Source organism: Chanodichthys erythropterus, chromosome 17 (assembly GCF_024489055.1).
Source record: "Chanodichthys erythropterus isolate Z2021 chromosome 17, ASM2448905v1, whole genome shotgun sequence".
In the NCBI taxonomy this organism is placed as follows: domain Eukaryota; kingdom Metazoa; phylum Chordata; class Actinopteri; order Cypriniformes; family Xenocyprididae; genus Chanodichthys; species Chanodichthys erythropterus.
In genome coordinates, this window is record NC_090237.1 from 26,048,745 (window position 1) to 26,074,794 (window position 26,050).

General features: G+C 35.9%; 1 protein-coding gene across 2 annotated transcripts; it reads right to left on the minus strand.

Annotated features, from left to right (window-relative positions):
• Positions 1 to 2,463: 2,463 nt before the first annotated feature.
• dhx16 (DEAH (Asp-Glu-Ala-His) box polypeptide 16) lies at positions 2,464 to 25,468 on the minus strand. 2 transcript variants are annotated; one of them, XM_067365335.1, is made up of 21 exons: positions 25,330 to 25,468; positions 24,144 to 24,346; positions 23,812 to 24,050; positions 23,494 to 23,668; positions 23,313 to 23,369; positions 22,927 to 23,181; positions 22,181 to 22,420; positions 20,604 to 20,792; positions 19,707 to 19,817; positions 19,439 to 19,554; positions 19,111 to 19,321; positions 16,497 to 16,595; positions 15,224 to 15,376; positions 14,803 to 14,943; positions 14,274 to 14,436; positions 12,035 to 12,153; positions 11,715 to 11,782; positions 11,395 to 11,557; positions 7,566 to 7,727; positions 3,491 to 3,664; positions 2,464 to 3,360 (listed from the first exon to the last, which is right to left on the minus strand). In XM_067365335.1, exons 2-21 carry the CDS (start codon positions 24,339 to 24,341, stop codon positions 3,232 to 3,234), a joined length of 3,162 nt encoding a protein of 1,053 aa, XP_067221436.1. In that variant the 5' UTR covers positions 24,342 to 24,346; positions 25,330 to 25,468; the 3' UTR covers positions 2,464 to 3,231. The 2 variants fall into 2 exon arrangements, with proteins under 2 accessions (XP_067221436.1, XP_067221435.1); XM_067365334.1 differs by lacking the exon at positions 25,330 to 25,468 and adding an exon at positions 24,806 to 24,921 and having other exon boundaries at positions 2,465 to 3,360.
• Between the last annotated feature and the right edge of the window lie 582 nt (positions 25,469 to 26,050).

Consider the following 26,050-nt stretch of genomic DNA (forward strand, 5'->3'; position numbering starts at 1 on the left):
ATCCCAGGAAGTCACTGATAAATTAAATAGGTTAATGATACAGACATACACACACACACACTCCCTGATAAGGGATAAGGAAGCACTATCGCATTCCCGGCCCAGCATGTAGAAATTTTTTAATGTTATAAAGGTTGATCCGGTTTGTAGTGGCGTGAATCAGTTCACTTTATCAGACATAGCCGTCATACCTGTATTTTTATCTTGGCTTGTTGTCAACACACTATTGCCACTATTGATTCACGCTGAGAAATAAGCCCAGAAGAGCAACTTCTAGATGACTGGATATGAGCCGTATGCAAAATACACACGGCTGCGCTTGGAGGATCAGATTTCCAGACTGTTTTTAGATTAGAGGGCAGATAGCAGTAAATGGTAGTTCATTGTAGGTTTGAACAATGCAAGTGATCACCTCAGAAAAGAGCATCAATTAAGTTACTAGTTTGTAAATGAAGGAAAACCAGCTTATCCGGTCTGGTGTTTACGACGTAGAACTGTTTGATGGTTTGGTTTGAAAAACTTGAAATTCTGAGGAACCTTAATAAGGGGCCGTTCAATCAATACACTCTCATGGCAGTTCATACGTATCTTACGTTTTGGTGAATTGGTAGCCAAATCATATGATTTTGTACATATCTCATTAGTATGTTTTTCATATATGATATGATTACACCCATTTTTTTATTTCACTGCCTGCATTTCAGTTTTAATGCAAAAATACATTCAGTGTGAATGGCCCCATAAGGTCGCTATGAAACAGAAGTTGCGATAGTCTTTTTTTCCCTATTATGATGTACAGTGGGTACGGAAAGTATTCAGACCCCCTTAAATTTTTCTCGATTGCAACCAGTCGTCCTGTCCCTGCAGCTGAAAAACACCCCCACAGCATGATGCTGCCACCACCACGCTTCACTGTTGGGACTGTATTGGACAGGTGATGAGCAGTGCTTGGTTTTCTCCACACATACTGCTTAGAATTAAGGCCAAAATGTTCTATCTTGATCTCATCAGACCAGAGAATCTTATTTCTCACCATCTTGGCAAACTCCATGCGGGCTTTCATGTGTCTTGCACTGAGGAGAGGCTTCCGTCGGGCCACTCTGCCATAAAGCCCCGACTGGTGGAGGGCTGCAGTGATGGTTGCCTTTCTACAACTTTCTCCCATCTCCCGACTGCATCTCTGGAGATCAGCCACAGTGATCTTTGGGTTTTTCTTTACCTCTCTCACCAAGGCTCTTCTCCCCCGATAGCTCAGTTTGGCCGGACGGCCAGCTCTAAGAAGGGTTCTGGTCGTCCCAAACGTCTTCCATTTAAGGATTATTGAGGCCACTGTGCTCTTAGGAACCTTAAGTGCAGCAGAAATGTTTTTGTAACCTTGTCCAGATCTGTGCCTTGCCACAATTCTGTCTCTGAGCTCTTCAGGAAGTTCCTTTGACCTCATGATTCTCATTTGCTCTGACATGCACTGTGAGCTGTAAGGTCTTATATAGACAGGTGTGTGGCTTTCCTAATCAAGTCCAATCAGTATAATCAAACACAGCTGGACTCAAATGAAGGTGCAGTACCATCTCAAGGATGATAAGAAGAAATGGACAGCACCTGAGTTAAATATATGAGTGTCACAGCAAAGGGTCTGAATACTTAGGACCATGTGATATTTCAGTTTTTCTTTTTTAATATATCTGCAAAAATGTCAACAATTCTATGTTTTTCTGTCAATATGGGGTGCTGTGTGTACATTAATGAGGGAAAAAAAGGAACTTAAAAAAAATAATCTTGAGATGACAACACATGACGTTATATTCGGAGCTGTTCACATCATTGGACTGGGAATTATGCATCTTACAAGCTGTTATTACGAGCTCTAGGAGGACATGAACGCTTTTTACAAGCTAGAATTTCGTAACTACATGAATTACGAGGCTGCGTGAACGCACCCATTGTATAATTGAGTTACAACAACTTCCTGTTTTGTGACGTTAATCACATACATTAGCACTTAGCCAAGTGGTGCATGATTTAATGTGTTGTGGTACTTCATGGCATATTTAAATGTGTTTCTGGGAGTGAATTACAGTGCAAAGCATGCCATTTCCTGTTGCCCGCAGGTGACGCTATGACTTACTGAATACTGGCATGTAGATGTCTTTGTGATGCTTTGCTGTTTGCATTTATGTGTTTTGAAGAAGGCATAGCTCTGAAGGGAGGATGGGATCTCATGCTTTCAAAGCTAGCTTGCTATTGCTAGCCTCTCCGAAATTACCCACCTTACCTTTAAATGGATTTCTGGTTAAGGAAAAAACATTTCTATTTATTTTACTACTTTAGCTACTCATTGACTAATGGCTAATTTCGTCTTTTCTTTCTGTTTATCTGGGAGCTTTAGGGGAAAACTACAAATGACATAGCGAAATATCAATCATTGACTGTTGGCTATACATTAAACATTCTGGCACAAGGACTTTTCAGGGGACAGAATGAGCTTTTCTTTGGTAAATGTAAATAAATTTATTTAAAAGCATTTTGCATGTAGAAAAAATCTGCTCTTGGATTGGGTTATATATCCATACTGAAAGGTGAGCCTGTTGAAACACATTAACCTTTCTGCATTAATAAATATTTATTGCACAACCTTCTCCTTTTCTTTTGTTATGTCCATGGTTAAACACTGTATCTGTCCATCTCATTTTATCCAAATTAATATCCCAGTTTTGGATTATGGAAATTTCCTCCTGGTTCTTTTCCCTAATATCTTCATGTATTTTAGAGAATCACCTGAGGTCAAAAGCCTTCACCGACACATGCAGGAAGTTCAGCGTAACAGATACGGCTGAAAACATAATCTCTGTGTATTTATGAAAACACTGTTGTCTTAATAACCTTAAAAAACATGACCTTTGATAACACTCATCTCACATCCAGGCATATCTCTTTAAATAGCTTCAGAGGTCATATCCTATATCAGCATATCTGAATAATAATAAAAAACACGTGTATACTTGTAATCAAAAATATATTTCCTCATTCAAACACATGAAAACAACTTTAGCTCAAACATAAAATTACGAGTCACCAAAATATTTTACACAGATCAGCAAATTACCAAACGAAACGTCCAACAATTTCCAACTGAACACTGCTGGAGATTCTCACATTGCTGATCTCCGGTCTGTCTGTGCCGATTCGGTGTAATATTGGGTGGAAGAGTCTCTTGCTCGTCTCATCTCAGGATCAGCCCAGTTCTTCACGGGCTTTGCCTTGTTTGCGGGGCATCTTTTTACTGCTGCTGTCCTCTAGTTCTTTGTTCTTATAATAATGAGGAGCCACTTCCAGCAGCCAGCCGTTTTCAATCTCTATCACCTGAAAGACAGATGAAAGGATTTAAATAAAGCATTTTCTGAAAAATAATTAAGTACTTGCCCATTCAAAACCTGCTGGCAAGACTTTAGGGTATTTACTTTAGGGTATGTGATATTTCTGTTTTTCACACCTGTCTCATGAACTCTTTGGTGGTAAAGACCAGCTCGTGGTAGATCATCCAGCGTGGCTGTTCCTCAAAAAGTGAGCTGTTGGGATGGACGAAAACAGTCTGCTGGTGTTTGACTGTTTTATAACCCCCTTTGCTCAAGCGTGCCGTGTGGTAGAAATATCCCGCAGTCACTGCCTGGAAGAAGAAGAAAGCACATTTAGATAACGTGGTGAAGTTGCACTACAATGTCTTATTAATTCTTATTACACGGCTCTCTGAAATATATAATTCTGATCAATCGTGGCATTTTAAAGTCAAATAATTTTCATATAATCACCTCTAAACTGTACAAATGACTGATTTCATTTTGCAATAATGAGCAGCGTTGCAGAAATGCAAGAATGTATTTGGATGTTCAAACATTTTCTTCTATTGTGGCTGAAAGATAATAGGATTTGTGCACTCAGTGTTACTCATGCAACAAATGATTCTTAGTCACCTAACCTGCATTCATCAATGCCAAACTCTTTTAAATATACAAAAGCATCTATTAAACGTAGCAACGCAGAGTCAGCAAGTATGCATGCGTTCAGCTATTGTGTTAAGTGTGCCTCTTGAAATGCTCTGACATGTCAGAGCATCTTTTTTAAATACTGATGATTCATAGTGACAGTAGTCTCTTACAGAACATGAAGTTCTGAAAAACAAAAACATGAGACACAAATTTGCTCTTGAAATGTTATTTAAGTAAAGTTTGATTGAAGTTCCCTGTTTAACATTTTAAGAAAGCAGTTTATGTGACATACCTGGGTATGTTTAAGGGTAAGTAAGCACATAACCTCAACTTTCGGTTAAAAAACGGAGGTAACTTTCAGGGTATGTAAACAGCCATAGCAATGTACTCTTTGAACATAACCTGCTCCAGAGCAGGTCATGTTCCAGGGTTAGTTTGCTTAAGAGGCATTCAGAAGTTGCCTCTTAAGCACGTTATATATTTAATATAGTTATATTAATGTAACTAAATTTGTTATAGTTACAGTTATACACCGATCAGGCATAACATTATGACCACCTTCGTAATAGTGTGTTGGTCCCACTTTTGCTGTCAAAACAGCCCTGACCCGTCGAGGCATGGGCTCCACTAGACCTCTGAAGGTGTGCTGTGGTATCTGCACCAAGATGTTAGCAGCAGATCCTTTAAGTCCTGTAAGTTGTGAGGTGGAGCCTTCATGGATCTGACTTGTTTGTTCAGCACATCCCACAGATGCTTGATTGGATTGTGCTCCTCAAACCATTCCTGAACCATTTTTGCTTTGTGGCAGGAGCATTATCCTGCTGAAAGAGGCCACAGTCACCAGGATACCGTTTCCATGAAAGGGTGTACATGGTCTGCAACAATGCTTAGGTATGTGGTATGTGTCAAAGTAACATCCACATGGACCAGACCAGGCCACCTTCTTCCATTGCTCCTTGGTCCAGTTCTGATGTTCATGTGCCCACTGTTGGTGCTTTCTGTGATGGACAGGAATCAGCATGGGCAACCTGACTGGTCTGTGTCTACACAGCCCCATACGCAACAAACTGCGATGCACTGTTTATTCTGACACCTTTCTATCAGAACCAGCATTAACTTCTTGAGCAATTTGAGCTACAGGAGCTCGTCTGTTGGGTCGGGCCAGCCTTCGCTCCCCACATGCATCAATGAGTCTTGGCCGCCCATGACCCTGTCACTGGTTCACCACTGTTCATTTCTTGGACCACTTTTGATAGAAACTGACCACTGCAGACCGGGAACATCCCGCAAGAGCTGCAGTTTTGGAGATGCTCTGACTCAATCGTCTAGCCGTCACAATTTGGCTCTTGTCAAACTCACTCAAATCCTTACGCTTGCCCATTTTTCCTGCTTTTAACACATCAACTTTAAGGACAAAATGTTCACTGTGCACAATATATCCCACCCACTAACAGGTGCCGTGATGAAGAGTGTTATTAATCAGTGTTCATCACTTCACCTGTCAGTGCTCATACATAATGTATATTATATATATATAGTTGTGGTCAAAAGTTTACATACCTCTTGCAGAATCTGCAAAATATGAATTATTTTTACAAAATAAGAGGGATCATGCAAAATGTGTTCTTTTTTATTTAGTACTGTCCTGAATAAGATATTTTGCATAAAAGATGTTTACATATAGTCTAAAAATAGCTGAATTTATAAAAATGACCGTACAAAAATGTACATACCATTGATTCTCAATACTGTGTGTGGTTACCTGAGGATCCACGGCTGTTTTTATGTTTTGTGATGGTTGTTCATGAGTCTCTTGTTTGTCCTGAGCAGTTAAACTGAGCTCTGATCTTCAGAAAAATCCTCCAGCTCCTGCAGATTCATCAGTTTTCCACCATCTTCTGCATATTTGTACCCTTTCCAGCAGTGACTGTATGATTTTGAGATTCATCTTTTCACACTGAGGACAATTGAGGGACTCAAACACAACTATTAAAAAAGGTTCAAACATTCACTGATGCTCCAGAAGGAAACACGATGCATTAAGTCGGGGTGTGAAAACTTTTGAACAAGATGAAGATGTCTAAATTTGTCTTATTTTGTTTAAATATCTAATTTTTTCATTTAGTACTGCCTATAGAAAGCTACAGAAGATACTCACATGTTTCCTGGAAGACAAATTAAGTAAAATTTATCTTGATCTTCAAATTCAAAAATTTTCACCCCCCAGATCTTAATGCATCGTGTTTCCTCTGGAGTGTCAGTGAATCTTTTTTAATAGTTGTGTTTGAGTCCCTCAATTGTCCTCAGTGTGAAAAGATGGATCTCAAAATCATACAGTCACTGCTGGAAAGGGTTCAAATATGCAGAAGATGCTTGAAAATGGGAGAATCTGCAGGACCTGAAGGATTTTTCTGATGAATGTTGGGCAGTTTATCTGTTCAGGACAAACAATGTGATGAAAAACCATCACAAAACATAAAAACAGTCGTGGATCATCAGGTAACCACATACAGTATTGAGAATCAAGGGTATGCAAATTTTTGTACAGTCATTTTTATAAATACAGCTATTTTTTGACTATATGTAAACATCTTTTATGCAAAATATCTTATTCAGGACAGTACTAAATAAAAAAGAACACATTTTGCATGATCCCTCTTATTCTGTTAAAATAATTCATATTTTGCAGATTCTGCAAGAGGTATGTAAACTTTTGAGCACAACTGTATATGTGTATATGTGTATGTGTATGTGTTATATATATATATATATATATATATATATATATATATATATATATATATATCACTATTATAAAGCAGTAATGTTCAAATGTTTATTCATTTCTAATATATGTATTTATTTTATTGTCATCTCACACATGGATCTGCTTGTTTATCCTTTTTATAACAGGATGTTTTCTATGCTATAATTTCTATAATAAAATATATGTGTTATGTTATTAAATAATTAGCATCAAACAAACAATATAATTCTTGTTCTCAATGAATTATGTTTACTTAGTGAATGAAAAGATTGAAAAAAATGATTGTGCAACCACCAAACAGGTGGCGATGTGCACTGATTAGGTTATGTAAATCGCCTTTAAACAAAAAGAAGAAGGAGGAAGTAGAATGGTGCAATTTTTCTTAGCAATAGTTTCCATGGTGAATCATCAATTTTTTTTTTAAAACTTACTTCCGGAGGCATTTTTGGAACCAGCATACCTTGAATAAGCAAGGTTAGGGTTAATCAACAGAGAGTTCAGGGTAAGTTAACCTTGTTTTTTGGAATACCCCCCGGACTAAAAAAAATTTTATCCTTGGGTTAAGTGCAATGTGAAAAGGCCTAAAGAGAAATATTTGACAATGGAAATTGCACCACAAATTCTACTTCAATCTTTTTAGAGGGCCTCAAGTAAGAGTGTCTCGAAACTTAAGGGAATTCAGTCTATAAAGCTAAATTTAGGTTCATAAAGTTAAGATAACGATCACATGCAAAACAGCAGGCTTCTGCCCAAACACAATATCACTGGAGGAAATGCGAGAAAGGAAGAGATGTAGGAGGAAATGAGGAAATCACCTTGCGGATGGGCACGCTGTCACCATTGGAGCTGCACAGTTCCACCTCGATCCGGTCCATCAACCCCTCCAGCTGATCACGCACATCTCGAGCTCTCTTCATAGATCGGAACTGGATGAAGTTCTCGAAGCACCACTGAGTGGAGTAACCGCTCTCTACCCACTGACAGAAACAGAGAGACTATTTAATACATTTTGTTTTCTGTGCACCCATTAAACCAACAGTGTGAGCAATGAAGTCTGATTTGCAAACAAATGACTCACATGAACAAATGACATTCTTTTTACTGATTCAGTCATAAATATTCCCAAAACTCACTTGAGTTAGTGTTTTTTAACCTGAATGAAAGAACATAAAATAAAGCCTCTGGTAAACACAACTTGATGATACATTGAAGTTTTATTCTAAAATGTAAACTACACACTCAAACTCCAAATTTAGTTACTTATTAGAAACATATGTTTTTAAAACTTACCTGCAAACTCCAAAGTGGTGAAAAAAGTGACATGTTTGCAAAGTAAATAGTAATAGGGTGGTCTGGGGGCATTTTCGTGATTTTAACATGTAACCTAAGCATTCTGGTGAACTCTGACATGGAAATAAATGGAAAAAACATTTGCTTCAAGTAAAAAAATAAAAAAAGAACATTTATTGACACTAGGGCTGGACACGAACACAAATTTCACATTTGAATTCGATTTTGATTCAGAGTCTTGCGATTTGATTTTAATTTGATCACCTTCAATTCAATAATTATTAAATTGGGGCCTATCAGGTATAGTACATGGCGAATTTCCTCAAAGAAAAAAATCTCTCAACTATTGCTGTAAACTAGAAAGGGAACCACAGCTGGTACATCATTATAATATTAAAGGTTAAAATTAATCGATTTGTACTTACATATAAATTACACATAATATAATAATGTTATAACAAATTATTAACAACAATTATGTTTCCATTCGTTTTTAATATCGGCCTTAACATTTAAATGGTTACCATCATAAAACGGTTTTCTATTCAATATTGAAGCACATGTTCAGTACATGAATATGCAATGGCCTTTATATAGTCAAAGTGGATATTTATCAAAATGCTCCTCTCCAAGTTCATTTTTGTAGCTGATTATCAAGTTTATGTACATTGAGCGGAGTACATCTGAAGTAAATTTTACGGTAAATGTGACATTTTTACAAGCTATTTTATTGGCGCTATTCCGCTCTTGAAACAACGAATGATCGATTAATGTTACATATGACAAGATACGGATTTCAGTAAGTTGTACTGTATCTTTCAACATACCTTCGGTATAGACCCCTTAAAAGTTTGTAAACATTGCAACGTTTCCTGGTGGGTGGGGCTTAGCTGGAGGCAAAAAGAGACGCTGGACTCAATGTTGACAAGTGTAAGCTAGCATGTTTTAGGAAGATTTATTAAACATAGATACAGAAGAAGGTTCAGAACTGTCCGAATATGTACAGTCACTGACTCTGCGGGACTGTGACAGCTATTTTTGTAAATTAACTTAAGTTTTGGATATTTCTTAGACAACATATGAATTACTTTAGGGTGGTTTGGATAATTTAAGGCTTATTGTCTAATGTAACCTAACGCTGGGCTAACTATGATTATGGCTAGCAATGTGGATTATTTTAAGAGACCATTCAAAGGATGGCACACACATCTATCGCTGTATGTTTGTTTAACATTTAAGCTAGCTAGTGCACAGAAAGTTGGCAACTTTTCACCTATAAAACAGAAACGTGCTGATTTGTACAAGATAAAACCAACACACCATTACATATGCATCGATTATTTTACCTGATATGAAATGTGTACAGCAAACACGAGCATTATTTATGATCGTCTCCGTCCAGTCTGTACGCCGTATTGCATTCAACCACAATTATCTTTTTGGTTTCTGTGAAGTAATGTCTGCCGGGATCTGGTAAAACTTAAGTTTTGAACCAAAAGTCCTGTTCCTTTTATTCTGGCAGCCAAAAACACAACTAGACGACATTTTAAAGTCAAAACCTCAAACTTTTAGCGCGCCTGCTATGAGTTCTTCTTATGTTTTGCCTCCAGCTAGAGCGGTGACGTCACAGTGACGTAGGTCATTCATCCTACATCCATTCATGTTTATTTCATGTTGTAAAGCAGAAGAGATGATTGGTTCACGTGCGCTCTGCCTCTGTTTGAACTGAAGCGCTACAGCGATGTGTCAGTCACACCACAGAGCGCCCAAATAGATCACAAGAGCTCGAGAGGCGTCTACGGTCTCACTCCAGTCTATGGGAAAGTAGCCCATTTTCAATTTATTGTGCCTGCAAACTCACCCTGACACCCCCCACACCCAAAAAAAAAAAAACTCTTCGGATCTACATGATGCACATAAATGATATATTTTGATTCAAAACGGTGAGTTTCGCCAAAAAGCAAGTGTTTTGCAGGTATGTTTTAAAAAATAATATAACTGCTTCAAAATTCACATTTTTGATATGGGTGAAAATTACGTTGTAGAACAAAAGTTGAAGTATCGTCAAGTTATGTTTAATATACAGGCTTTATTTTACTCATAAATTGAAAAAAAAAAACATTATAAAACCCATAGTAAAATCTTGAAGGATACAGGGACAAATTAGTCTTCCAGGTTAGTCATTAGTCATACCTGCACCACTCTATTTGGTTACGTTTGAACATGAAACCACTCTCTACCCAGCGAAAGAAAAAAGAGAGACTACTGAAAACATTTTACTTTCTGACAATAAAAAAATGCTGCTTTGTACATGCAATGGCAAACAGCGTAAGCAGTTAAGTCCAATATGTGATAAAAAATTACTCTTGTGAACCAGTCAGTAATATAGATTATATAGAGTATAGGCAGTGAATCATTCAGAGGAGTTATTGAGTTCACAACGGACTCCCTCAGTGATTCGTGAGTCTTTATAGGATTATGTCCAATTTGAAGTGAACAGGGAACCGCTTTCTACCCACTGACTGAGAATCAGAGAGTCTATGGTATACATTTTCTTTTCTGGTGACAATAATTGCGTGTTTTGTGCATGCACGACCAGATTACTTTATGAACCAATGACTATGTGATTTATACTTTAGGTTTGTGAGGCCATTTTCTAAATGGTTGTTCATATGACAATATGTAATTAAAGAATGTTGTAATAAATCAATAAAAATATGGCAGAAAACATTTTGATATTTTACAAAATATAAGCATAGTAAGGTCCAGTTGAAAGGTTGAATAAATTGTTAGAAAAATGTTGTTTGGGACTGTGAGGTCAACAACATCTGACTTTTTTTTTCAGAAAAGGCAGAAGTATTCTTGCAAAGCAGTGATATTTATACGGTACAAATACTATTAGGATCAACAGTGTGAAAGAATTAAACTGCAATGAACGTTTACTAAACACAACCTCATCTATAACTTAAATTATTGAGCAATTCTGTCATTTAATTACCAAAAAGAACTCCTAAATGCTTGATTTTAGGTGCCTAAAATGTCTTATTTTTAATGCATATGGGTTTTGTTTCTGCCGTTTGAACAGTCATTCTTACAAAACTTTGTTCATGCCAAAGTTATAATTGCACAAGACAAAAACTTCCTGCTTCAGCATCTACATATGCACGTACGCCTACACAGGCCTGCATAACCTGTTCAGCAATATAATTGCCGCACATCTCTCATAAGGAAGTCACGCTAGATGAGACAAGTATTCTGACAATAACAAAACATCTCAGTTACCGCAACTACCAGGTCATATAAGTGCTTGACTGCAACTTTGAGCTGTGTTTCCACACACACACATAAACACACCTGTGTATATACATTGAGCAGCACCATGTGATCTCCTCCTGGTACCACAAAGTTCATCCTAGCGTTGTCAGCATGGACCACTTTGTCCTTGGGGCGGTAGAAAATGGAGTTGTTCACTGACAGCATGGCTGCGATGGTCAGAACCTCCTCAGAGCACTTATAACTTCAGGAGAGACCAAAGAACAATGTTCAGAACATTACAATAACCACTCCAGGTAAAGAGTAATGATGATTAAATGTAAAAAAAAATGTGCATATAAGCTTGAAAATAATGGTTTCACAGGGAAACTGAGGTGATTTTTTTTGCAAATTAGACTCACTGCTCAGAAGCCAGAATCATTTTACTCAGCATGGGGTCCACAGGAAGTTCAGCCATCCTTCGGCCGAGCTACAGCGCAAGAGGAACAAAAGCAAGTCAAATCATTGGCATATTTCCATGAGATATTTGTAAATGTGCAGCTTTAGAGTCATTTATTGAATATTTATACTTAATTTCCATGTCCAGAACCCTTATTGACGAAAAGTCTTCTTGTATACGTGTTGTGAATGTGAACACAATTCTGAGTTCATTAAAGTACATAAGGGTTTAGAAAACCAAATGTAGCAAAACTGTAGGCATTTTAATTCATTTTTTTCGCACCTTAGTGAGTTCACCGAGGTGGTTGAGGGCGCCCAAAGCGTAGAGCTGCTCCAGAGCCAACACCAGCGTTTCGTGAGGAGGAGGATCCATGAAGTCGAAATGAATCAGGTCATTTATACCTAATGCACAGATCAGGAAAAACATGTTAGATCTTAAGCACATATTAAATTAACGTTCCAATTTTTTATGTACCACACCCCAAAACTGCCATTGCCCTTCATAACAAAAATAATTACGAAGGCACTCAACACTACTAACCTTATTAGAATGCCCTAAAAATTATTTGGCTGTTTAAGCCATATTTAACATGTCTGAATGTCATTTTAACCAACTAGTGCCAGGTGAATTTAATTGGTGAATGGAAGTTTTTATAAGAATTAATATTCAGCAAGCATGCATTAAAATGATCAAAAGTGACAGTAAAGATCAAATTACAAAAGATTTCCATTTCAAATAAGTGTTCTTTTGAACTTTCGATTCATCAAAAAATCCTGAAAAACTGTATCACGTTTTCCAGAAAAATAAGCAGCACATCGGCTCTCAACATTGATAATAATCATACAGTGGCATGAAAAAGTATGTGAACCCCTTGCAGAATCTGTGAAAATGAGAATTATTTTAATAAAATAAGAGGGATAATAAAAAATGCATGTTATTTTTTGTGTAGTACTGTCCTGAGTAAGATATTTTACATAAAAGATGTTTGCATTTAGTTCACAAGACAAAACAATAGCTGAATTTATTAAAATAAGCTCATTCATAAGTATGTGAACCCTTGATTCTCAATACTGTGTGTGGTTACCTGATGATCCACGGCTGTTTGTTTGTTTTGTGATGGTTGTTCATGAGTCTCTTGTTTGTCCTGAGCAGTTAAACTGAGCTCTGTTCTTCAGAAAAATCCTCCAGCTCCTGCAGATTCTTCAGTTTTTTTTTTTGCATATTTGAACCCTTTCCAGCAGTGGCTGGACTAAATGCAAACATCTTTTATGTAAAATATCTTACTCAGGACAGTACTAAACAAAAAATAACATGCATTTTTTATTATCCCTCTTATTTTATTAAAATAATTCTCATTTTCACAGATTCTGCAAGGGGTTCACATATTATACACACACACACACACATACATATACATATATATACTACGACTTTATTCAGCATTGTATTCTCTTCCGGGTCTGTTGTCAATCCGGGTTCACGACTCCACAGTGACGCTGCTGATATAAGACACTGATGACGTGTTATCTGGTGCGCCCGAGCTTCGTTTACAGTCAGAGGGAGACGCACACTGTATTCAAGCTATTCTACATTGTTTGTATTTTGGTATTGCTATATTTTTTTCTTGGTCGCGGATGTCCTAATTGCCAAAAACAACGACGTAAAAGTGCATTACCAACGCCGACAGATGAAATGATTCAATGGAATCAATTTAATGGAATCAATTCAATGGAAAGGATTCCGGAAGAGAAAACAATGCTGAATAAAGTCGTAGTTTTTGTTATTTTTGGACCAAAATGTATTTTCGATGCTAACCCACTGATGTCACATGGACTACTTTGATGATGTTTTTATTACCTTTCTGGACATGGACAGTATACCGTACAAACATTTTCAATGGAGGGACAGAAAGCTCTCGGACTAAATCTAAAATATCTTAAACTGTGTTCCGAAGATGAAAGGAGGCGTTACGGGTTTGGAACAACACGAGGGGGAGTCATTAATGACATAATTTTCATTTTTGTTGAACTAACCCTTTAAATATATTAAATAAAAAAACTGTAATTTTAAAAATTGTAATAATATATCACAATATTCTCTTATTGGTGTAGTTCATAACATTTATTAATTACATGATTTACTAACATTTGTCAGTCACAAAGTGTTCAAATCATTTTCTTCACTTTGAACAGTACATCTACTGTTTTATATTTTAAAACCTTAGGAAATGTCTTTTTGTCATATATTTAGTTAGGAAAGTGTGTTTGTGTTGTTTTTCTTTAAAATAATTCCTCTTGGTTTGATATTTTGCAACAAATTCAATGATATCCACACATTTTTAAGTATAAGTATAAGTTTCCAAATATTTTACATTCCACATACTTTACAGCCACCTCTACAAGCTTAAACGGAAACATGCCAATGGATTCTTCACTGATCTTTTTAATGACTGCAGTGCATAGAAATCAAGCTGACATGTAGATTTGTCATGGTAAAGTCAAACTGATTCATTAATACTTACCGAGACTTTTGAGCAGCAGAACCACATTTCCCAGGTTTGTTCTCTGAATCTCAGGGACAGTGGTCTCCTCCATCTCATGTTTAAAGGCCCAGGCGGTGTACAGCCTAAAACATTTCCCAGCAGCCACTCTTCCTGCACGACCTGCTCTCTGATTGGCAGAGGCCTGCATGATAATATAAAACATCATCAACCTCTAATACCACACATCAATTTTAACCTTCAATGAAACAGCTTATTAATTGAACCTGAGATAGTAATGCAAATTTACTTTAATATGGCCTTTTTATGCTTAAAAATGATATAAATATAAATTAATAAATGTATCTGAAAATATGAACATGTTCTAATAATATCTGACAACCAGTAAAAGTGTCTTGTTTTTACTTGAAAAGTTTGCTTGTGTTATCTTTCCTTTTACAATATGCCACTTGTCATTAGTAAATCTCTAAGCATGACTTGTCTGAATACTTTTGTGTCCACTGCCCTCTATACAGATAAATGTGACAAAATGTTTTTGTTGTTCTCTTACTCGTGAACAGGGTGTGACAATGAGAGATTCCATTCCTGTTCTTGCATTGTAGCTCTTTTGTTTGCAGAAACCTGGATCAATAACGTAGATGATGCCGTCAATGGTGAGAGATGTCTCTGCGATATTTGTGGCCACCACAACCTGCAGCACAAAACCACAAACAATTACCCAAGAAATTCATTTTCAGAGTTTTGGGTATTTATCAACATGACCTATAAAATAAAATAAAGCTTCTACAGAAGAACATTAACATAAGAGTTTGCATTTTGTTTGTTTGTGTGTTGTTGGTTTTTTTTTTTTTGCTTTATTTTAGATAATAGCATCTGCTATAATGAATAAAGAAGTAAATATTTGTAGCCTTCCATAGACTTCAACAGACATGCTGCCCCCTTCTGGACGACAAAGGAAATGGCACTCTTACTTTGCGCGCTCCAGGCGGAGTGGGATTGAAGATTTTTGCCTGCATGTCTGAGGGCAAGTTGGCATAGATGGGCAGAACAAGGAGCTCAGAAATCTTAGAGCCCAGTCTCCTACATCTCTCCTGTAGAAGTTCACAGCAAGTCTCAATCTCCTCCTGCAACACCAGAGGACACAGTACATGTCAATATTACCAATATAAATATAGTCTATTAATACAGTAATATTAATGATCCACTTTTTGGAATAAACGTTCCCTATATTATAATACAGATTAAATCTTTCTGCCTTATCACGTAGCTTTCCCATCTCAAAAAGCAAAGTTTTTTTTATTATGTTTTTTTTCATACGTTTTTTTAAGCTTTTTTGAAAAGAGAGTGGAAAGAGACAGGAAGGGGAAGCAGGGTGATGCAGGCTTGTATTTAGTGTAAATGTATGTCATCTAATCAAGATTCATTCATCCAAAAACCTCTTCACTGTCATGACGTATTTCCACATTTAGCAACATTGCAAATCTAGTAAGGATTTACAAAATTTTGGCCCTCTTCTTGTTTTATTACGAGCTCTGTTGCATTCTTTTTGCCAGCAGACTCTCCTCTGTTTTTTAAATGGGCGATTGGAGATTTAGCTGCTCCATGTCAAACTTTCTCACTAACCTCTGCCACTCCCGCAACATACATGCATCAACTTTGCTCTATTTACGCCTATGACAAGACACACACGGGCGAGTGATGTATGTACACAATTTCCCATGAGAAACATCCCGTCAGGTCTGAAATATAAACACTTATAACAGGCTTACCATAGTGAATCAGACAAAAACATGTTTTGGAAGAAGTATTGATGATGTATTGACTCATTTATATTTTGTTAATTTTGAACAAAAAAAAAGCTACTTGGTGTACCTTTCAAAAAATATACATTTATAACACTATACTTGGTATTATATTATCTTGCAAGTTACAAAAAAAAAAGGATTTAACACTGCTGCATGAGTGTTATCTTTCTTCTGACTTACATAATCAATCTCTCTACATTTCCCCCACTTTATTTATATATATTAAAGAAAATGCATAATTTAAGTTAATGGGACAAGTTAATGGGACAAGTTAATGGGAAAAACATATTAGCCCATGGAGTATTGCTATACTGTGACTCAGATGTAATAGATGCATTTATTTATTTATAATCTTAACAGATTTATGTATTGATGGATACAGTCATGTCCGCCCAGAAGGGAAATATGAACTATAAACAGGCTGAGCATCAAGACTGACCTGTCCTGTGAGGAAGACCAGTATGTCTCCAGTCGGTTGAGTGACATGGATCTGTAACACTGACACCACACATGCTTCCAGATAGTCAGCCTCTGGAGCCTGAAACGAAAGACAATTCATATTAACAATGTGCAAACAATGTACAAATTAAGGCAAAAACAGGTCAGAGAAATCACTAACTGGATTCTTACACCATGTCCAAGAATGGCTGAAATTACAATTCTATAACATAAGTCTGAATAAATTAATAATAAAATTAATAATGCATCTAGACTAAAATCAATCATTATAAATGCTAAAAGTGAATTTACACATCCCAACATTATACTGCACAGTAAGTAAATTTATTTACATAAAAATAACATAAAATTACATTCTAAAAGAGTGAATTTATTTGATAAAAAATATAGTACAAACAATAATGCTTGCAATAATATTGTAAAATATGTTTGCATTTTAAAATAACCATTTCCTATTTGAATATATTTTAAATTAAAATTATTCCTGTGATCAAAGCTGAATTTTCATCATCATTGCAGTGTCACATGATCCTTCAGAAAATATTTATTTTCATAAAAATGACAAAATTACATTCTAAAAAAAGAGTGAATTTATTTATTTATAAAAAATATAGTACAAACAGTAATATTGTAAAATATGTTTGCATTTTAAAATAACCATTTCCTATCTGAATATATTTTAAATTAAATTTACTCCTGTGATCAAAGCTGCATTTTTATCATCATTGCTCCAGTCTTCAGTGTCACATGATCCATCAGAAATCATTCTAATATGCTGATTTGATGCTTAATTATTCTAAATTATTATTGGTGCTCAATTATTAATAATGGTTCTTATTGTTATCAATGTTGAAAACAGTATTTGAGGCTTAATATTTTCAGTTAATATTTTTTTTTCAGTAATTCTTTGATGAATATAATTCAAAAGAACAGAATTTATTAGAAATAGAAATCTTTTGTAAATTAAAAATTTGAATCAATTCACCCTTGTTGAATAAAAGTATTAATTTCTATTTAAATATATAATAATTAATCAGACCCTGGACCACAAAACCAGTCATAAGGGTTACATTTTTTTATTTGAAATTTACACATCATCTGAAAGCTGAACAAATAAGTTTGTTAAGATAGGACAATATTTGGCTGAGATACAACTATTTGAAAATTTGGAATCTGAGGGTGCAAAAAAATCAAAATATTGAGAAAATCATCTTTAGCAATGCATATCCACTCACAAAAATAAATTTGTGATACATTTACAGTAGAAAATTTACAAAATATCCTTATGGAACATGATCTTTACTTCATATCCTAATGATTTGTGACATAAAGGAAAATCAATAATTTTGACCCATATAATGTATTTTTGGCTATTGCTTCAAATATATCTGTGCTACTTATGACTGGTTTTGTGGTCAAGGTTCACACACACACACACACACACACACACACACACATATACACATATACACATATATATATATATATATATATATATATATATATATATATATATATATATATATATATATATATATATATATATATATATATATATATATATATATATATATATATGTATACATATATATACAGTACAGTCCAGTTAAAAGAAGTTTGGTCTGCTCACCAAGGCTACATTTATTTAATTAAAAATACAGTAAAAACAGTAATATTGTGAAATATTATTACAATTTAAAATAACTGTTTTCTATTTGAATATATTTGACAAAGTAATTTATTCCTGTGATGCAAAGCTGAATTTTCAGCATCGTTACTCCAGTCTTCAGTGTCACATGATCCTTCAGAAATCATTCTAATATGCTGATCTGCTGCTCAATAAACATTTAATGTGTACAATTGTACAAAATATTTGTGTAAAATATTTTTTTTCAGGATTATTTGATGAATAGAAAGTTCAAAAGAACAGTGTTTATCTGAAATCTAATCTTTTGTAACATTATAAATGTCTTTACTGCCACTTGATTGATTTAATGCATCCTTGCTGAATAAAAGTATTAATTTCTTTCATTTCTTTTCAAAGAAATAAAAATAAAAATTCTTACTGACCCCAAACTTTTGAACGGTAGTGTATAATGCTACAGAAGCTTTGTATTTCAGATAAATGCTGTTCTTTTGAACTTTCTATTCATCAAGGAATCCTGAAAAAAAAGTACACAACTGTTTTCAACATTGAAAATAATCATAAATGTTTCTTGAGCAGCAGATCAGCATATTAGAATGATTTCTGAAGGATCATGTGACACTGAAGACTGGAGTAATGATGCTGAAAATTCAGCTTTGCCATCACAGGAATAAATTACTTTGTGAAATATATTCAAATAGAAAACAGTTATTTTAAATTGTAATATTTCACAATATTACTGTTTTTTACTGTATTTTTAATTAAATAAATGTAGCCCTTGGTGAGCAGACCAAACTTCTTTTAAAAACATTAAAAATCTTAGTGGCTCCAAACTTTTGGACTGTACTGTGTATATATATATCATGGCTTATCATTTAGTCCAGCAAGAAAAGAAAATACTACACTGTGTATGACAAAGCAAATCAATGCTTTAATTACGGTCCATTACCTTTGTGTAGTAGATGTCCACAGGGAACCTACGGCCTGGAATCCTAAACACAGGTGCATCATCAAAGAAGCTGGAGAAACGCTCAGTGTCCAGAGTGGCACTGGCCACCAGAACCTTCAGATCAGGGCGGAAACGTGCAATGTCTTTAATTAGACCGAAGAGGATGTCTGTGTGTAACGTTCTCTCGTGGGCCTCATCGATGATGACCACACTGAACACAGAGAAGGACAGCCAATCAGAACAGAGAATACAATAATGAAGAGCAGACCAATATTTAAAAAAAATAAAAAAAAGTCAAAAATATTAATTCTGTATGGTACGTTTTTACCTGTAACTGGCAAGGTCAGGCTCTGTAAGAAACTCTCTGAGCAACATGCCATCAGTCATGTACTTCAGGATGGTCCTCTCTGATGTACAGTCCTCAAAACGGATGCTGTAGCCCACCTGTGGAAAGTAAGACAGCACTGCTGAAATTTGTCACAATTAAAAAATAATGCTAAACACTTGAATTTCTCTTATGTACACAAACACAATGGGCAAGTCTGCAGGATCATCATTTATAAATCGCAACACTTTATAAGCAGATGGATTATTACCTCATTTCCTAGTTTGACATTCATCTCCTGTGCAACTCTAGCTGCTACAGACATGGCCGCCACTCTTCGAGGTTGAGTGCAGCCGATCTTCATTCCTCCTTCAGTGTAACCCTGAAAGACAAAAGATAAGACAATTAAGAAATTCAACTTTCATGCCTTGACTTAATTATGAATCAAACATTAATCCATGTGGATCCTTAATGAACTTTTAGAAGCATCAGAGTTTTGGGTGAATACATTTTTAATGGAGGGACAGAAATCTCAGATTTCATTCAAAATATCATCATTTGTGTTTTGAAGATGAAGAAAAGTGAGTAAATGATGACAGAAATCAAATTTTTGGGTGAACTAACCATTTAGTATGATGTTAAAGGGTTAGTTCACCCAAAAATGAAAATTATCATATGATTTACTTGCCCTCAAGCTTTGCTAGGTGTATATGACTTTGTTCTTTCAGACAAACACAATTGGAGTTATATTAAAAAAATATCCTGGCTCTTTCAAGCTTTATAATGGGAGTGAATGGTATTTTTTTCTTTTTCTTTTTTTGAAGCCCAAAAAAGTACTCCATATGGCTCCAGGTGGTTAATAAAGGCCTTCTGAAGTGAAGTATAACTTTATAAACTACAATCACTGGCTTCCGGTAACGGCTGTACGCAAGTCGAGTTCCATCCAAAACGTGAACTCTGACACAACGCATCTTTAAAAATATTTATTTGTTGCTTTTATGTTTGTTTGTTTTTTAGTCATTTATGAAATTGAAAGGATCTACATGTTCCTGATTACTTTACATTCTCACGTGAAACCTAAAAATGCACACATGGACCTCCACTGGATTCACGCAAACCCTGAAATTAAAAGCTATTTGCAAATAAATGTTTTATAATAAGCACGTACATCTTCCAGGAGATACTGAGGGATCTGGGTGGTCTTGCCAGATCCGGTTTCTCCTTCTATGACCAAGATCTGGTGGTCTTTGATGGCGGCTAGAAGGTCTTCTCTGTAAGGAAAGATGGGCAGGCTACGTCTCACTTCCTGAATGGACAGCTTGTCTTTCTCAACTTGTGATAACTCAGGTTCACTTTCCTGCAGTTCAAAAACATGAAGATACAAGATTGTTGTTACTTTTTCTATTAAAGATATACAGAAATAAAGCTGTGGAATCTATGCTGTTGTTTTTTCGATGCTGATCATGTGAATGATTCTGCATCTATGCATAAAAACCAAAGAATCGATTTTTAGAAAAAAAATAAGTAATTAAATAGGCTTATCATACATATTAATGTACTGTTTTATGGTAAATAAAGTACTCTTAACGCTGCATCCACACGGGGCGTCAGCATCAACACTTGACAGAGGACATGTCTGAAGCTTGTGTTGAGGTGACCATTATAGTGATAACAACCAATCACATTACTCGGTGTTGCATGAACGCAACTGTCTAGCGACTGCTCTTGGGTGTTTGCATAAGGCGATCTGATTGGCTGACGCCTGCATTGGCGCTTGAAAAGTTGAGAAATCTTCAACTTCTGCCATGAGCAATGCGAGTGAAGTGACGCAACGGCACCCACAATTCAGTTCAGCAAGGCATGACGTCACCCATTCAAAGTAAACGAGAAGCGTTGATGCTGACGCCCTGTGTGAATGCAGCGTTACTATAGGCTATAATAATAAAATAGTTGTAAGCAAAGCACTTGTGTCTGTTTTGGTTTTCACAAAAATAACATAAATGCTAAATGAGGAAAAATGCGAGACGCACACACCAATACGATCTCAAACGCTCCATGAAGAGCGTCAAAGATGTCTATTTATAACATGTTTTTGAAGCGTTGATCACTGTAGCCAATCGCAGACATATCTGTTGAGCACATGAACACAATGGCCAACAGCACTCAAAATGTCGGTATCGTCACATTTTCTACATTTCAGTACCGACTTGGTACCAAAGTCGGTGCTTTTGACAACCCTAATTGTGATAGAAGTACAAAATAAAAGTCTGTGTTTACGTAATATATATGTGTGTGTTCTGTGTATAATAATTATGTATATATAAATACACACACATTCATGTATATATTTAAGAAAAATGTTATATTTATATATAAAATATTTATGTTTATATGTAATATAAAATATATATATATAAATATATACATTTATAATACATACATATATTTCTAAACTTTATACCTGTATGTGTGTGTATTTATATATACATAATTATTATACACAGAACAAACACATATATATTACGTAAACACAGACTTTATTTTGCTTTATTTAGCCCTAATTGTGATTATTAATATAATAATTATTATTAATAAAAGAATTGGAGGAAAAGATGCATTGTGATGCATCGAGATTCGCTTCATAATCTAATTGTTACCCTCTGATTTGAAATCGAATCGTGAGGCAAGTGAAGATTCACACCTCTACACAGAAATATAATGAAACACAGCATCTAATTCTTTAACCTTCTCTGACAGCGTTCCCTTCATGGTAATGGCCGTGCTGACGAAGTTGATCATCTCCTCTTCCTCTAAAATGAGCTGATACTTCTCCTGCTCCTCCTTTATCCGCCGTTCCCGCTCTTCTCTGGCCCCAAACTGCAGGGTGGCAGTGGCCACTCTCGCCTCTTCCCAGCGGCCCTGCTCCCCGCCTCCCTCTCTGGGAGTCTCCTCAAACTCCAGCTCCATGTCTTTTTGAGGAATGGACTGAAAAGGATGGAAAAATAGAAGAGATTTTTTTATGCTTTTGAAAGTCTTTTATCCTCACCAAGGCTGCATTTATTTGATCACATAAAAAATAGCAAAACAGTAATATTGTGAAATTGTATTACAATTTAAAAGAACTGCTTTCTATTTGAATATATTGTAAAGTGTAATTTATTCCTGTGATGCAAAGCTGAATTTCAGCATCATTACTCCAGTCTTCAGTGTCACATGATCCTTCAGAAATCATTCTAATATGCTGATTTGGTGCTCAAGAAACATTTATGATTATTATCAATGTTGAAAACAGTTGTGCTGCTTAATATTTATGAAATTTATAAATGTTTTTAGGATACTTTGATGAATAGAAAGTTTAAAAGAACAGCATTCATTTCATCTTTGGTAACATAATAAAAGTCTTTACTGTCACTTTAATCAATTTAATGCAACCTTGATGAATAGGTTTGCCATTTTGAATTAAAGTATCCCATAATCCCCCTGTAGCTCACCTTGTTTCTTTTCTCTTCTGGCATGTAGTATCTGTTCTTCCTCTCCTCTTGTTCTTTGGCTCCTGCTTTCTTGTAGTCTCGGGCCAGGTCTCTGATCTGCCGCTTGTACTCTAGATCTTTCCTTTCCTTATCGGTGAGTTTCTGAGTGGAGAAGAGGTATTCCTCGTCCGCAATTTCAGCCTCAAGGTCTTCCAGCTTCTCCTGCTCTCTTTTGCTCAGATACTGCCGACGTGACTCCTTCCTTAACTCTGGAAGCTGAAGAGACCGCATTGAATGCCAACAGATATCAATCACAAGGGTTATTAAAAGGGTTATGGCAATCAGGTTAACATCCCCAAATTTCCAGTTAGCAACAGATCATACTTGTGCATGTAAATATTTCTCACCATTTTCCTTTGATCCTCTTCAGCCATTTTGAGCCTTTTCTGAGCTTCCTCATAAGCCTGGGATGTTGAAAACATACAGCGCAGATCATCAGCCCTCATATTTTACCAGATTATACAGAGATCCATCCATAACAAACTTGCAGACTTTATTTTGTTGGAGTAAGAATGTATTTTGCATTACCTTCTTGTCATTTCTTTCAAGTACGTGTCTTGTCTTGTCTTTGTCTTTCTGTTTCACTCGTTCAGCAAATGCATCCCTCTCCTCCAGATCTTGAAGTCTTTCTCTCTCTTCCCGCTCCCATTCTTCCTCCTCCTCTTCTTTAGCAGCTTTTTTTGGCTCATTCGTGACCTTAGAGCTGAAGGAGACAAAAATCAAACGAGAAATCATTCAGAACAAAAGCACAATAATAAAAACTGATAGATCTCACTTTCAGATTCGCACAAGGATCATATTTGGGAGTCTAAAGGATTGAAAACCCCTGTTTTAGAGTATCATCACCTCTTTTTCTTGTCCTCTTCACTGGACGATGGACTTTCCTCTCGTTTCTGTCTGAGGTGTTTCCTCTTCTTTCCTTTGTCTCGGTCTTTTGTTTTCTTCTCTTTTCCTCTTTCTTTGACTGTCTCTCCTTCGCTCTCACTGTCCTCCAGAAGAGTGTAGGTTCTGTTCTTTCTCTCCATTTCTATGACTTGTCGTTCTATCGCTCGGGCGGGTTTTTCCACCACATGTTTTTTGGGAGCCTGAAATGAAAGGTCATTACATAGATATGTACAGTAAATGTATTGTGTCCCATTAAATCCCATTAAACATACTGTCTGATTACAAAAACATACTTTGTTGTACAGCTCATGCGCAAACGCCGTGATTCTTTGATCAATGTCGATGGTTCCGGTTTCCTGAAGCCGAGCCACAAAGTCCTGAGGTCCAGAAGACTTCTGCACCAGACCGATCATGAACTGGGCCACATACCTGTCACTCAAACCCAGGATGTCATGGAGCTGGTCACTAACCCACTGTTCCAGACTGGCCATTGTGACTGTACACGAAAACATAACACATCTATTTTATACAATACTGCATTCACATGTTCTTAAACGTGAATCACAATACATCCATCAGCAGTATATGTGCAGTAACAGCAAAGATTGACTAGATAACAGCCATATGAGCAAATGAATATAAGCATATGAGAATGTCAACACGTTCACAACTGTAGGTGACCAAATTGAATTCAATATTTGATAAAACTAAGCCGTCAAATCTTATTTCAAAAGAAAATTATGACCACGAGAAAAAAATCAAAGTCAAGGCTGGGATTGTTGTATTCAGTGGAAATGAACAGTCAACAAAAGACACTTTTTTAATTTATTGACTAGCATTTCTAGCATCTGTACCCATGAAATCAAACGCACCATGTACATGCAGTATTGTGGTTTATGCACATATACAATAAAAACACGACTGAGTCAAAATTAATAAGAAACTTCAGACTTACGTTAGCAGTGTCTCTACACGCTTTCTCCTATGAAAACATTAACGCTACTTCCGGTTTAACGTTTTCTCAACGCGACCTGTCAAAGTAAAAGTCTGAGTAAAACCTTCAGGCGTGACCTGACCATAGACACAAAATAAGCGTGTAGAAAGGTAATTGGCGTGAAATAGTTCAAACGTTGTAATTGTCGCTAACTTGCCTGGTATGATGGATCTGAATAATACGTCAGAATAACTGAACTGATGGCGTGGTCACGTGGTTCCAGTTAGTTTTCTCATCGCAAGTCGGAATTTGATAAAGCACGTTTAAAATAGTTTTTATAGATGTTTCTTTGTGTTTATTTCAGGTTCCCAAATGCTTGGATACAATAGATTGTAACGTTTATATATTTTAGTGTTTTGTGTTAGTGTGAACTGATTCCACCGAGTCCTGAGATTTGAATCGTTTGAGAGTTCATGTCAAAATACAAGTCCAGTTTAAAGGATTAGTTCACTGTCAAATTAAAAATTTCCTAATAATTTACTCACCCCCATGTCATCCAAGATGTTCATGTCCTTATCTCTCTTTAGTCGAAAAGAAATGAAGGTTTTTGATGAAAACCAGGATTATTCTCCATATAGTGGACTTCAATGGACTCCAAACGGTTGAAGGTCAAAATTACAGTTTCAGTGCGGCTTCAAAGTGTTCTACATGATCCCAGTAGAGGAATAAGGGACTTATCTAGAGAAACCATCCATCATTTTCTAAAAAAAACAAATTAAAAATTATATACTTTTTAACCATAAATGCTCATCTTGAACTAGCTCTCTTCTTCTTCTTCTTCTTCTTCTTCTTCTTCTTCCCTATTAGAATTCCATATTGAATATGAGAATTTAGTTCAAACTTTGACCTGTGGAGGGCAGTAATACTCTTAGCGGTGTCTACACTGCTGGAATTCTAATAGAGAAGAAGAAGAAGAGAGCTACTTCAAGATGAGCATTTATGGTTAAAACATATATAATTTTTAACTTTTTTTTGGAAAATGAGTGATGGTTTCTTTAGATAATACCCTTATTTCTCATCTGGGATCATGTAGAACGCTTTGAAGCTGCACTGAAACTGTAATTTTGACCTTCAACCGTTGGAGGCCATTGAAGTCCACTCTAAGGAGAAAAATCCTGGAATGTTTTCATCATAAACCTTAATTTCTTTTCGACTGAAAAAAGAAAGATATGAACATCTTGGATGACATGGGGGTGAGTCAATTAT